The sequence below is a fragment of the Neopelma chrysocephalum genome, unplaced genomic scaffold, assembly GCF_003984885.1.
Source record: "Neopelma chrysocephalum unplaced genomic scaffold, ASM398488v2 Primary Assembly neopelma1_25, whole genome shotgun sequence".
In the NCBI taxonomy this organism is placed as follows: domain Eukaryota; kingdom Metazoa; phylum Chordata; class Aves; order Passeriformes; family Pipridae; genus Neopelma; species Neopelma chrysocephalum.
The window spans coordinates 39,092,193-39,106,681 of NW_020897694.1; the positions used below are offsets into that span (position 1 = coordinate 39,092,193).

Here is a 14,489-nt window from a genome sequence, read left to right on the forward strand (position 1 = left end):
TTTGGCATGTTATGTGATTACTTTTCCAAAACAATTTCTGTTATTTTTCCATTGTGTGATGTTTAATATTGTATGTTGATGACATTCCAGACTGAAGGACATTGATAGTATTATATAAATTACCGTGTTTGTGTTCAGTCTGGTAATCTTAACAAAATTGGTGTCAAGTGATATACCCAGTATTACCTATGTAACACTTTTTTTTGTTACAGGAGTTGAAAAATACTCTTACATGTATTCTGCTACAAAATAAACACTTTAATAATGAACTGTGTAATTCATACCACATAGAACTTGTTTCCTATCCTAGTCAAAACAGTCCTTGCAAATTGTTAGGTTTCTTGGCTTTTATTAAATGCAAGCTCATTGAAAAAACACTGAATTAAGTTTTTGTTTATATATGTCAAGCATAATGTCAAAGACATTGTAAAAATTTTTCAAGAAGCAATAAGCTGTTTGAAGCCTCCTGAAATGAAGCGTTTTATTTATTACTAGAAAATTACTAAGTGAGATGAGACACAGAGCTTGCAAAATTCCCCACTAACTACCTTCCTGCCTTGCAGGAAACCTTAAGCACTTCCATTCCTGTTTTACAATTACACAGGACACTCCATCACTACAAGATGTGACAAATGGTTGCAGCAGTGGTGTTTTGATAGCTGAGAGTAGGAAGAAAATTACATTGTGGTTTTCTTCTGATTTCTAAAGTGGGCGGAAAAGAGGAATTTCTGACAAGCACGGTGCTGTTGTGTTTCCAAAAGAATATTTTAATGCTGGATACTGAAGTTACTTTGTGGCACACTTTTCTGCCTTAACCTCCCCGACAGAGTTTGCCAACGTGTTTGAGTAACTGGGAATTTTCATAAGTCTAATGACTTTCCTTTTGTCATAAATTATAGCGGGAAAGAGTTAACAGCTCATTGCAGTCCTGGAGATGTGTAGCTTCTTGCCGAGGCGCTGGGAGAGCCGCCTGCTTTGCCCAGCACGGGACAGGGTCATGCCTGTCAGAGCAGGGAAAGTTTGAGGAAAGCTGGAGGGAAGGAGGTGAGCTCGTCGCAGGCATCCCTTAGGTGTGATCCACTGATAAAGGAAATGTGGTGCCCTTTGGGAGGGTGTGTACCTATGAGAAACAGGAAGCTCAGCGGCGGCTGCCTGCCTGCCCTGCCTGCAGAGGTTGGTCGCTCCGGCGGGCGCAGGTGTGCCGACACACCGCCCAGCCACTTCTCTCCAGGCATCTTGGCAGCCACACTCCTCGGCAGCAACATCTGGAAGAGGCGGGGGTAAAAAAACCCAACCCAAAGCCAAACACCCCCCCCACACCTTTAAAAAAAACAACAACCCTTCAGGTAGAGGAATATGACGGCCTTGCAGCTGAAAGAGTTGTCACATTCAGGTCTGTACAGGAGGAGACGGGATCGCCCCGATAGTGTCCTGCCCGGGTCACACGAAGAGAATCTCAGGTGAGTGTGAATGGCTGGGGCACTGAGCCCTTCTCTGCTGCCGGCTCGTTTCGATAGTTTTAACAAACAAAATGCAAACACAGCTCTGGAAAGTCACTGCAAAACACATGCTTTGAGAAGCAGTCCCAAAGCACTACAGGAAAAACCTTGAAGAAGGGATAACAGGAGTCATACAGTGACCTTGTGCATACTGGCAGTGGTATGACAGCCTTCCCTGACTCTGTGAAGGGCATATGTTAGCCAGTGTTTGCTTCTGGATCCCTTCTGACAGCCAGCATTACAAGTAAATAAACTTTTCAGAGCCTGGCAACTTTGCTTGGTCTGCTTTGAAGCTAGTTCTTGGTCATCCAGGTGCTGCTGGATGTTGTACTGCTTCTTGGGGGTCTTGGCGTAGTGCCTGTGCCTGTGCCAGGCTGTTCTTGTGGAGCTGGGGTCGCTGCTGGGCTCTGACTTTCTTCATGGGGGGTTCTTTGTTGCGGAAAGGGCTTTAGACAAAAGAATGCAGCAGGACCACTTAGCCTGACCATACTCAGGAAGGGTGACCAAAAATCGGAAAGCCATTTAATGTCTGGGATTTTCTTCCTGATGCTATGAACCTTTTGAAAAGAGTAACAGTGAATTTGCAAAAAGCCACTGTTTGGAGCAGGAAGACTAAAGAATTGTTTGTAACCTAAGAGCAGACACCAAAAAAAAAAAAGTAAAAATGCAAAGGTGTTTTTATAAGTGTTCTCAGAGTGAAAGCAATCTGTTTCCACTTCAAGCTCCTCAGAAAAGGAACTTTGTGTGTCTGCTAACAAAAGCCTCGGTGGAGAGGAAGTACTTCCTATCTCCTAATGCCTGTCTCATTGTATTTTTAGATTATTTTTCCTTGGTGGTTGTTCTGCATCAGTTTGGAGTGCTGTGCAAGTTAAAAGGTTTTTGTTAACTGAGTTAGCAATTTCAGAAGAATAATAATTCAGATCTGGGACACTTGCCCTTTGGTTATAACTAAGCACCTTAATTAAAAATTATTGTGGCAACATGCATGATTGTAACCTACTAAGATTATTTGCCATGAAATATCAGATCACTTCTAGGAACGTGTTAACTTGCAGGTTTGATATGTGTACTTGGTATCTATCTGTAGTGTTAATTCTGAATTGATTTCCTAGATGGATTTCTAATAGCATGAGGAGTATGTATTATTTTCACATGACTGTAGATAAAAGACTAATCAGACTAAGTAGAGTAAGAGATGTGCAGAGATTTTTGGCTTTCTTATATTTAGTTTCTTTTATACAAAACTAGCCATGAGGAAGAATAGCTCTATTTAGGGAGGAGAAGCTGCTTTTTAAAGCATATACATAAAAATGGGTACTAGCTCTCTGTGGTTGTGTTGCTATTATTAGTATGCACATCCAAGATGGGAATAACACCATTTTTGGGCTGGATAGAAGGAAGAGGTGGGTTGTCTGCACCAGTATAAGTCTAGATGTTTTGATCTCCTAAGCTGATCATCCTAAGAGATGAGAAATATGTGAAACAGGGATCAGTCTAGAGAAATAAAATCGAAGCTGGAGGAAATACCAAATCAGAAGACTTGTGAATCAACTCAGGACAGGGTGTTAGAGGTACAAAAGGGTGAATAGAGCATGGTCAGATGATGCTCCTAGAGCAGGGGTCAACGTGTACCTACAGACAGAGCTTATCTTGTATTTGCTAATAGCTTAAGCTGGTTCTTATTTAAACTAAACCTTGCTCCTTCCTAATCCGTTTTGTGATATTTCAGTGTGTTGCCAGGCAGCCTTATTTGTCAGTTTTACTTCATTCTCCATGACAAAAGGTTATGACATTATAAATACAAAATAATGACATAACAACAGGGCAAAGAGCTGTTGGGAACAAAGAGAAAAAGCTCATTAGTTTTCTAAAACTGGAAACCTTTAGCTTTTTCCATATGTTCTCCCCAGTGACACTTAGATGCCTGTCCTTAGTAAATACTTTCAGGGTATCTAAAGTCCACAAGGAATACAAGAGGTTTCTTTAATATCTACTGCATATAGATTGTCATCCATGGCTTTGCAATGCCCTCCCATAGTGTCTCTCTCCGGTTCTTTGTTCTAATGCCTTTGTGTTTTGTTTTACATACATATTAACCCACGTGTTAAATAATATTAGCCCTTGAGCAACAGTTCACTGAAAGCTGCTTTCTTGGTTCAAGTACCCCACTTTTCTAATCCTGAGCCAATATGTACTCAAGATGCCAATTTCCTCAGGATACCCTGTGAGAATTTCTGTATTGGGGAAAAAAAAAGATCTAAATCATCCTTTGTTAAGGTCATACATGGTATTTGCTCGTTTTCAGTTTAGAGCCTTTTACACCTTACCACAGTATGAGATTTCTCTCTCCAGCCTTTTTTGGGGTATATGTCTCCTTTGGTGGTGGTTTCCTAGGATCCATTCTGGGCTGTTGCTCTGGTAAGGCAAAAAGAGCAGTAAGTAACCCATCAGACAGCTGCTTACACCCTTTTCCTTGGGTGCAGGGTGTCTTGCGCTGCCTCCGCTTTGCTGCTGCAAGTACAGCTGGATGCTGCTCCTTAGGATGGGGACTTGTGTTGCCCACACACTGTGACTGAGACACAGCCAAATGTTGGCACTGTCAGTGCTGCAAAGCAGCTCGATAGGGCTTGGCGCCAAAATTCCACCTTTGCTCTTTCCTGGGAACATCAGTGTCATTTGTACTTAAAACACCTGAGATTACTAATGATTAGGGCACTGTGAAGCAATGTACTGAAACTCCTAAATATGCACCAGAACATAGATTTATCACATACATTTAATTTTCCAAAACCCAAAATTTCTCGAAACAATTGTGTTTACAGTATAAAAATAATTTTCTGTGTTGACACAACTTCTTGATAGGTTGTGCACCAAGGGGCTTTGGGCTCTGCAACAGGATGCTGAGCTTTAGCTTCTGCATCTGTGTCCACTGATGTCACTGCACCCAGACATTTGACCCTCATCATCGTCTTCCAGATCTGCTATTCAGTTTATGATGAGTCAGTCTCTTTGCAGGAAAGACTGCAGGAGTATAATTTGGCTCTTTCCATTAAGTTTTATAGCTTGTCAGATTTCCCTCTACAATAGAAGCTCCTAAATGAATGTTTAAATTTAACAAAGGCTCTCCAAACACCTCTTGCTCTAGCAAATAGGTGCCAGGTCATCTTGAGGGGAAGTCATCTCAGGCAGCTGTAGCTATCTGTGAGGCTCGATTTATGAGCAGCAGAGCTTGTTTTAGTGCATGGGTTTGCTCTTTTTGCCCACGCACTTGCTATGATTGCATTGCATTGCTTCTGCTGCCCTGCTGCTGTTTGCAGGCTGGGGCTTGGGGCTAACTCAGAATCTGCCCCAGGTACCTCAGTGTTGCGGGTGGTACAATGTGGTGGCCAAGCAGCTGAGCTGTGCCACTGGCAACAGTGAGGACCTGAGGGGGCTGGGAAGGACTGCCAGAATCCATCCAGTGCAGGAGAATGAGGACATTTCAAGGGAAGCCACCAACAGCTGTAAATAGCAAGCCCTAAGCTCAACCAAGATCAGAACCAGGGCGGGAGGGTAGGACTCATCCCCCTCTTTTAGTAAACTAGCCTAGGATGGAGTGTGTTGTCTCTCTCGTCCTCTCCACCCCACTTTCTCCTGGCATAACCCATGTCCAGGTTATGCCATTGGCTGCAGTGAAGTGAGAGAAGTCCCAGCCTTTGTCCTGACAGGACAAGCACATTGATGGGGATGGGAAATTTGGCTTCTCTTTCTCCTTCTACCTACCCACTCCATTCATCACTTAACAAACCCCATAACCTCTCTGTCAGTCTTTTAATCTGCTACTGTAGATGCAACTGGTGCTTTACTGACCTTATAGGGAGCTGGAGCCTGCCAGCCCCATGTAAAGGTGGTCTTGATAGCTCATCCTTTTCTTGAATTTGCACAGTACAAAAATGTTCTTGGTTTAGACCTCCACTGAGAAAGAGATGCTGAATGCAGACTTCTCTTCCCCTGCTTGAGCTGGACTCACCAGCTCATAGGCCTTAATTATGAAGGATGCTCCCCGGGCACAGAGTTCAAGGTGCAGGGGGTTGCCTGGCACCTTCCTCCCTCCCCTGTATGCAACAGATGCAGCAGTCACTGAACTAAGTGCAGCCTGAGAAATCTGCTTTTCAGAAGGGAGGGGAAGACTTGTTCTTTTCTAGCTTTTGGGAGGAAAAGACTTTGGGGGTAAAAAGATGACATCTATGATAGATCTTGTCTTGCCTCGTCTCTGGAAACGGCATGTAAAAAATTCTGTGTGCTGAGCTATTCTTTCTTGCTTTTCTATGCAAACAGGATGCAAAGGAAATTGTGTACATACGTTTATGATTAATCATTAGGAGTCAGCAGCAGTATGCTTGCTATTTTTGCTCTTTCCCCTTCTCATCCCATGGCCTTTGTAAAAATAAAATGATTCCTCTAAAAAAATTGATACTGTTAATTGGCAAAGCTCAGCATAAGGTACTGGCAAAAGCAGCAGCAATTCTCTCCAGTTTTTATTTTGACAATTAACACTTAAAATGAATTTGATAACTGTTGTCTGTAGCCCTTTTTTCTAAGTCCATTAAAAGGCTATTAAAAATATAAACAACTTTCGGAGAGTCTCAAGTTTTTACCAAACAGTAAATTTCAGCATTTACAATAAATAATCATTGGCAAGCTTCCATCAGTGACTGTCAGTTACTCTGCTGTAGTTCACTGCTCTATTCCCCTGTGCAGAAAGCACTGTAGATGTTTTCCACATTAATAGGTCTAAAGTATCTGCATTCCCTTTGCTCTCCGCTGCTGAAACTGATGGGGGTACATCTGCATGAGTAGGTGCAGGCAATCTTCTGCTGGATCTGTTCAGGCTCCCACCTGCCTCTGCACATTGACTCCAGGCTGGAAGGCATGTGGATGTGCCCCAAAATTTTAAACACAAAGACTCCCTTGCAGATGAAGCAGGATACATAAGCACATTCTTACGTCCTGCTGAGCCTCAGGGGATAGGCTCTGCACAGCAAAGCTTGTAGGTGAGTATAAGAAGAAACAAATGAATAAAATCCCCCCATCAGCAATGTGGTAGGGCTGTGTCTCTTTCTTTATGAGATACAGCATTTGGAAGTTGTGTGAGGTCACAGATCTCCTCAACCTGCCATCAAAAACCCCATGTGTAGCAGACAGACAAGGTGTGTAGCTGTTTCCAGCCGTACATCTGTCCCGCTCTTCCTTGGAGGAAGGAATGGAGATGCTGGTCAGGGACTGTCTGGGAAACCAGGGACCCTGTTGAGATTTCAGATGCCTTAGGATACTGAGAACAGGGTAAGGAGGAAAGAAAAGATCTGTCTGCACCTGGAAACATTCTTAGATTTGATTTCTATTGGTAATGTTTCTTAATACAATCACCAGTGTTAATATTTATATAACATTTATTAAAGCAGAAAAAACTTGAAAATCAGTGTTAAGACAAAAAAGTTATCTTTCTTCATTTGCTCTGGTTAAAAACTCTGCTGGAATAGTGGAGAGCTGGGAGCTACAAATATTCATTTGAATCAGATGCTTGGGAACTCTGGATTAAGAAACACTTTGGCATGTCTGGGAGCTGCTTTAATTGAAGAAGGGATTTGTCCATGTAAATATAACATGGAATTGTTAATTATAGTAACATCCAGCCAGCAAAAATATGCTTCATGATTATATTTTAATATTGGGATACTTTAAATTTGTGTTGAGCCTTTACTTTTCATTTGTGCTGTACTTTTCATTGCTCTAGGGGTTAAAATAACTCCCGAGGAACACACCCTTTTTTGCTTGCCTTCTCTCTCACCTCGTCTCCTGCATTGCATAACAACTCCTAAGCAATTTTGTTTGACTTGCTCACCCTGATTATCACCTCCCTGTGACTCCAAATGACTAGAGATAGCTGTTTGAGTAACAGCAACCCAAGCAGAAAGTATTGTTCCTCTTTAATCTATGATTTTAGTAAATTTTTATGGTTCAATGATTATAACTATTAGGATTTTCATTGCTCTTATTTGCAACATTAGCTGACTAGAAGTAAGTTGTAGGTTTCTTTTGCTTTTGTTTTCATGAGTTCTGATGATGGCTAATCAGAGGTGTTCTCTAAAGAAAATGGGCTGTGATTGCTCTTTATTTTTCATTATAATTAAGCTGTCCTTGGAATGCAGTCTGTCACACTGAAGTGAATTTACACACAGGAGAGAAAAGCTAAATTATTCCAGCATTACCACTTAATAAAAGTTACCAATTTGCAGACACCGGGAAGAACAAGTTTAAAAGTTGTAAGGTTGGGTTGCGTTTCTTTTAGTTTTGTTTTTCTGAGGTCTCTGAGCTGTTCTAGGAAATACAAAGTTAACAGACACGGTGACAGGGGGATCCCAACAGCAGACTGTACTGGAAGCTGAAGTGAGCTTGACTGGGAATGAATGACAAAACCAACCCATTGTGACTGGCCCAGAGGCCCCATGCATCCTTGGCATAGATTACCTCAGGAGAGGGTATTTCAAGGACCCAAAAGGGCATCATTGGGCTTTTGGAATAGTTGCTATAGAGACAGAGGAAATTAAACAGCTGAATACCTTACCTGTCTCTCAGAATACCCTTCTGCTATGAGACTGCTGAGGATCAAAGAACAACAGGTACCAATCACTACCACAACAGTGCACTGTCAACAGTATCACACCAAGACTCCATGATTCCCATCCATGAGATGATTCAGGAATTGAAGAGCCAGGGAGTGGTCAGCAATACTCGCTCACCCTTTAATAGCCTTACATGGCCAGTGCGTAAGTCCAGTGGAGACTGATGGTATCGTGGCCTGAACGAAGTCATGTGGGGGTGCCTAGAACGATAGAAGAAGACCAGATCAGCAGTGCTGGGGGAAACCCACCTGGGCTGCTGATTTGTGGCAAGACGTCACTGCCAAGGTAAAGAAATTGTCTGCAAAAGCCATTTATGTAGATGCACATGTACCCAAGAGTTGGGCTACTGAAGAACTTTGCAACAACGGACAGGTGGACCAAGCTGCCAAGACTGAAGTGTCTCAGGTGGATCTGGACTGGCAACATAAGAGTGAATTATCTCTGGCTTGGTGGGCCCATGACACCTCAGGTCATCAGGGAAGAGATGCAAAATACAGATGGGCTTGTGATTGAGGGGTGGACTTAACCATGGACACTATCTTCCAGGTTATCCATAACTGAAACATGCACTGCAATCAAGCAGGCCAAGCAGGTGAAGCCTCTGTGATGTTGTGGACAATGGTTGGAATACAAATATGGGAAGGCCTGGCAGATTGATTACATCACACTGCCGCAAACCCACCAAGGCAAGTGCTATGTGCCGACAATGGTGGAGACTCCCACTGGATGGCTGGAGACGCACCCTGTGCCTCACACTGCTGTCCGGAATACCATCTTGGGCCTTGACAAGCAAGTCCTGTTGCAACATGGCACTCCAGAGGGAATTGAGTTGGACATTGGGACTGATTTCAAAAATAGCTCCATAGACATGTGGGCTAGAGAGCACAGGATTGAGTGGGTATATCATATTCCCTATCATGCACCAGCCTCTGGGAAAACTGAACGGGAGAGAAGAGCAAGCGAGGGAGTGGAGGGGTGGAGATGGCATTAAATTAGGGAGTGACTCTCCTAAACCGTGACAGGGTGGAAACTGTTACTGTAAAAAAACTTGGCAATAGTAACCAAAACCTTCCCTTAGCAAACTGCATGGAAGTCTTGCTTTGCTTGAACTGCTGCTAAAATTCATTCCTGCTTGACAGGCCTGCTACCAGTATTGAGTAGCTACTAAGTGTAAAGTACAAAATGAAGACCTTCAGTTTATATTACCCTAAATGTTAAGAACATCATAATAAAGTAGGAAAACAATGCTATTTTGTATTAGCTTTATTTGTCGATACATTACTCATCTTAGGAACATAAATTGCATCTGCTTTTTCTCTTGACTGTTGAATATTAGGGGCATTATTTAATTCCGCAGTGTTAACTGAAGATGGCTCAGCTGTCTGCCATCCTCTACTGGTTTTAAAGCCTGGTGATGCTGTAGTGAATGTAGGAAGAGAAAAATAAAACCAAAACCTAGAGTGACTAATAATTACAATTTAATATGGATGCAAGAGAAGAGGAGCGACTGAGGACATGTTTTCTTTAACACATTCTAGTTCTGCTCAAAACAAATTAATTCAGGAAATTAAAAACTTTGCACTTCCTTATATAGAATAGGAGCACAAACTAATGAAGGTGAGAAATAGTTATGTTACTGGAAGTGTAGAGTAATAGTAATAAAATAATAATAAAAGGTGTGTGAAAGTGATGTGCTGGTTAGTAAAGCTGAGGGTCAGTCTTCAGCATAGTGTCTCCAGTGGAAACATAACTATAATAAAGATGTTGCTGTGAGCTGGGAAGCCTGGTGTTGCAGTTCTCTGCCTTACAAGAAACTGCATGGACATACTGGAAGTCTCACCTGATAGCTGGTGTGTTATGTTGAGTCATAGTATTACTTATAGCTCCCAGATGAACCACTCAGGTCATGGTGTTCAGCTTATCAAAACATCAGTTGCACACAGTGCAGGCAGATGGCTCAGGTAGAACCAAAGCCTAGCATTTGCCTTTACACTAAGGATCGGTGGAGGATTTTTGGTGGATTTCAGTGACAGATGGCATGAACTGAATATTGATGGTATGAAACTTACTCGAGATATAAGATACTGCAACATTTTAGAGCCATAGAATCATTTCGGTTGGAAAAGACCTCTAAGATCATCGAGTCCAATTGATAACCCAGCACTGCCAAGTCCACCACTAAACCATGTCCCCAAGTGCCATATCTACACAACTTCTAAATACCTCCAGGAGTGGTGACTCCACCGCTTCCGTGGGCAGCCTGCTCCAATGCTTGACACCCATTTCAGTGAATAAATTTTTCCTAATGTCCAATCTAAACCTCCCTTGATGCAATTTGAGGCCATTTCCTCTTGTCCTGTCACTTTTTTGGAGCATAGTGGGCCTGATCTTGTCTCTTTGGGCTTGAAAATATCATTCTTTTCAGGATGAGTGTCTCAGAGACATTTGATGTGCAGCCCATAGTATTGAGTAGCTGAACTTTTTTCTTATTCTTAAATTGGAAATAGGGCTATTAAATGTTGTTACAGGAAATGCATCAGTGTAAATGCATATTTAAAATGTATAGAGTTGGAAGAATTTGGATACGGTATATTTACCGTAGTTAAGTATACATTACAGTCAACTACACAAGGTGCAGATTTTAAGAATAACCAATAGTATGCTGTGTCTCATGCAACACATGGAAAGATCATGAGCTTCTCATACATGATACTGTGTCTGTCTGTTGTTTTGTTTTTCCCCTCTGCATAGGATTAAAAAAATAGTAGTGGGGGAGGAAGAGATGATTGTTTTAAAGAGTACCAGTTGTTTTAAAGAGTACTCAGAAGCCATTACTTGGTTACACAAAACATGGCTTCCTTTGGTAAGATTTGTAACCAGCAGTAAGAAAACACAATAGTTTTTTTGAAATATTACTTATAACAGGAAAGTCTTACACTCACATATTGCTCTCCCTTTCTACAGATTCCATCAGAGACTGATTTTTCACTGTGCTTGAATGGCTGGTAAAACATTGTGTGGGAAGGTGCTGCTTACCTGTCTATTCCAGTTATATTTACTTCCTTATGGAGAGATGGAATGTGAACCTTCTCTGTTTGTGGAGGCCAAAACATTTTTTGGACATGTTTATACTAGAATAAACTTATATTGAAGTATATGAAACATCCAGAGTTACCTTTTTGTTTGCCCTATTTAAACGCCCACCACATAAGCTTAATTATGCTTTTTGTGGTGAAGACTAAAGGGTGAAACTTTTAGGATCACTCAAAATTCACTGACTTTTTATTGCAGTGGTTTCAAGACAACTTTCTGTCATTTTTAATAGAAACAGAAGTTAGAGCAGTCCTGGGCACATGTGAAAATCCTACCTGTAATGTGCACTTTTATTGTAGAAAAGATTTATACCTTCTTTCAAACTACCTTAGGAGACCAGCTTAACATGGAAAGTATTTTATTGTTTAAGAGATAAACAATTGCAGCAACCAGAACCCAAGAGTGTTTTTAATCTCAATTTAAAAAAGACACAAAAGGTCAATTAGTGCTTTCAAATGTTGGTGCAGAAATCAGAGCAGGTCACTGTGAGCCCACACATATTTTGCAGCCAGATTTCTGTTCTAATAGTTCTGTATTTTGCGTGTGAGAGCCATTGCATAGCATCTGTTAATATGTTGTTGAAATGAAATCACAATCACACCTACCGACGGGGGAAGTGGAGAAGTGGAGGGAGGCACTGTCATTACTCTTCCCCCTCCCCCGCACGTCCTGATGGGCCATTTGCCCTCTCAACAGCACCGGTGATGCAGTGATATTTCACAGTGGCACGAGAGGGTTGCCAAGCGGCAGCTGCTTTTGCCAAGCACCTTGTTTGGAGCCGTGACTGCTCAGCATGTCTATTTGTGGCATGTAGTGAAATGCTCAGCGGGCCTGGCCAGCCACGAGCCTTCTCTGTAAGAGTCCCCATCTACCTCTGGCAGCCACCAGCACAGGCAGCCAGATCTGAAAACTCCAGAGAAAGCAGGGTCGAGTGAGGTGGCAGTTATCCTTCAGCAATGATTAAGCAGTGTGGCTATTTTTGCAATTGTTTTCCAAAGCCCTTCTCCGTAACCACAGTGGGACACTTCTCCTTCATTCGTCCGCCATTTCTTTCAGCACCTTCCCTACCATCAATTTTAATTTCTGATAAGATCCTCAGTGTGCCAGGGGGAACTAGAAAGTCTTATTCCTTCCTACATACCTTTTCCACTTAAACACTCAACTTCTTCCTTTTCTCCATAACATTGCGTCCTTAACAACAGGCTGGTAGGTTTTGTCCCAGATCCCAGGGAGTGCCCTTGGGAAGCTGCTGCTGCAAATCAGCGACCCCTTACATGCTTCTGACTCCCTGTGGAGGGTTTCACTTCAGGGTAACCTAGAATTCCCTAATGAAAATTCAGTGTATTTTTAACTAAATATTTCAGATCTTGGCAGCATGCCTCCTGCAAAATGACAGAAAAGAGAAAGATCCAGCTGCACTGGATTTGTGGATTACCAAACCTTCACAGTAGCAACTGTGTTTTCCACCAATAGCAGAAAGGCCCTTTTAAACTCCTGTCAAGCTCCTTTCTTGCTTAATGGAAGACACTGGGAGTCATTCCTCCAGCAGCAAAGGTAATATGCCTGGAGAACCAGGCAGCTTATACTTATTGCACGTATGGAGTTCTATTACCTTGTAGGACTGCCTCTTGGAAAAAACCAGGAAAATTAAAACAGGCTTTTTGGATGGACATCTTACTGCACTGACTCACCATACTACTTGCTTTGCTACAGCCACACAGAAGACTGCTCAGCAGCAGCCACAGAAGCAAGCAAATATTTTCCTGTTCACAACAGAGGACACAAGGCAGCACAAGTGGCTTCCAGTGACCTGGGTCACATGTGGATTTCAAGTTACTACAAGGACTGTAGAAGTCCACCAGGAGAAAAACAACTGTCTTGATTTGCAGCAGCAGCCTCCCAGCAGAATTGCAAGTAATCTGGGACAAAACACAGGAAAACAGTTGAGAAATTGTTGAGAAACAGCAATAAGGGGAAGAGACAGACCGACTTGCTGTTTCTTATCTTAGTGGCTTGGTACACCTGCACTAATCCTGGATGAATCAGCATGTTTAGTCCATTGCAGTCTGTCTCGCTGGAGTTTTTTTATACCCACAGAAGCTTAGCACTGGCCTGTGCAGAAAATGTTAGGAGGCAAGATGGAGAAGAGCCAGCATCACTATGCCTGCATATCTGTTGGCAAACACTGCTGGTTTTCACTGGTGCTCCAGTGGATGCAGAAACCTTTTGTTCCAGGACCGTTTCCTGCAGCGGTGCTCTGGCAAGATCTTTGTGGCCTACGGCTACAACCTGAGCATCACTTGCCCCATGACAGATAAAAATAGGGCTTGAGCTGCAGCCAAGCTGTGTCAGTGGTGCGGGTGCAGCCTCCTTAGCCTGTTACAGCTTGTAACTCTTGGTAGCTCTGATGCAGGATGCGTAAGCACACCTAGAGATGGGTAAATAAGCAGGGTCATGCTGCCTGGGTCCCACCTACCCAAGCAATAGCTTGCCCAGGGGTTGCTCCTTGTTGAGGGGAAGTGAAGGAAAGGTGCCTGACCAAACCCATCCCACAAATTTGGCAGCAGCAGCAGCGTAGGGCTGTGTTGGCCAGGCTGCGGGAAGATGGCTATGTGCAAGCTCAGGCCTGCATGGAGAGGGGCGTGTGGGCTGCTGTACGCTGACTGAGCAAGCTGTCCCAACCAGTGCTGAGAGATACGGCCAAAACCCATCATCAACCAGACCCTCGGTAGTAGGTCCTAGGAAGGTGAAGGTATATTAAGAAGTTTTAGCCTTGATTGGATCTTCTGTCATATCCTGTGACAGGACAAGAGGAAACGGCCTCAAGTTGTGCTGTGGGAGGTTTAGATTGGAGATTAGGACAAATTTCTTCATGGAAAGGGTTGTCAAGCACTGGAACATACTGCTCAGGGAAGTGGTGGAGTCACCAACCCTGGAGGTATCTTGAAGTCTTATCCAAAAATGATTCTGTGATTCTCTGATCTTCGAGTCCTAATTTCTCCACTTGTTCCCTCTGCTCATCTCCTTGTCATCCTCTGCTTTCTCAGCCTCCTCGAAGACTAGCAGATTCTTCAGATACCAAGGTACTACGTGTCATGAGCACAAAATGCATGCGGTTCTGCAGTTCAACTGATTACAAATAAGGCTGAGCCAGTCCAACGCCAGAGGTAGTTACTCAATAGAGTTTTCCAAAAGCCTGCCTTTTCTGCAGTTAAAAGTTGCAGGAAACCAAGTA

At 42.9% G+C, this 14,489-nt stretch overlaps 1 protein-coding gene across 4 annotated transcripts in view; it reads left to right on the forward strand.

Moving 5' to 3' along the window:
- Positions 1-14,489, forward strand: part of LIMS1 (LIM zinc finger domain containing 1) — a 69,805-nt gene that overhangs the window by 35,393 nt on the left and 19,923 nt on the right. The window contains exon 1 of one of the 4 annotated variants that reach the window (XM_027675001.1): positions 1,245-1,460. The exons of 2 other annotated variants lie outside the window; for them this stretch is intronic. In XM_027675001.1, the coding sequence (XP_027530802.1) occupies positions 1,357-1,460 (104 nt within the window). In that variant the 5' untranslated portion in view covers positions 1,245-1,356. Of the gene's footprint in view, positions 1-1,244; positions 1,461-14,489 lie in introns of those variants that run through there. One more of the 4 variants, XM_027675002.1, reaches the window with a different exon arrangement.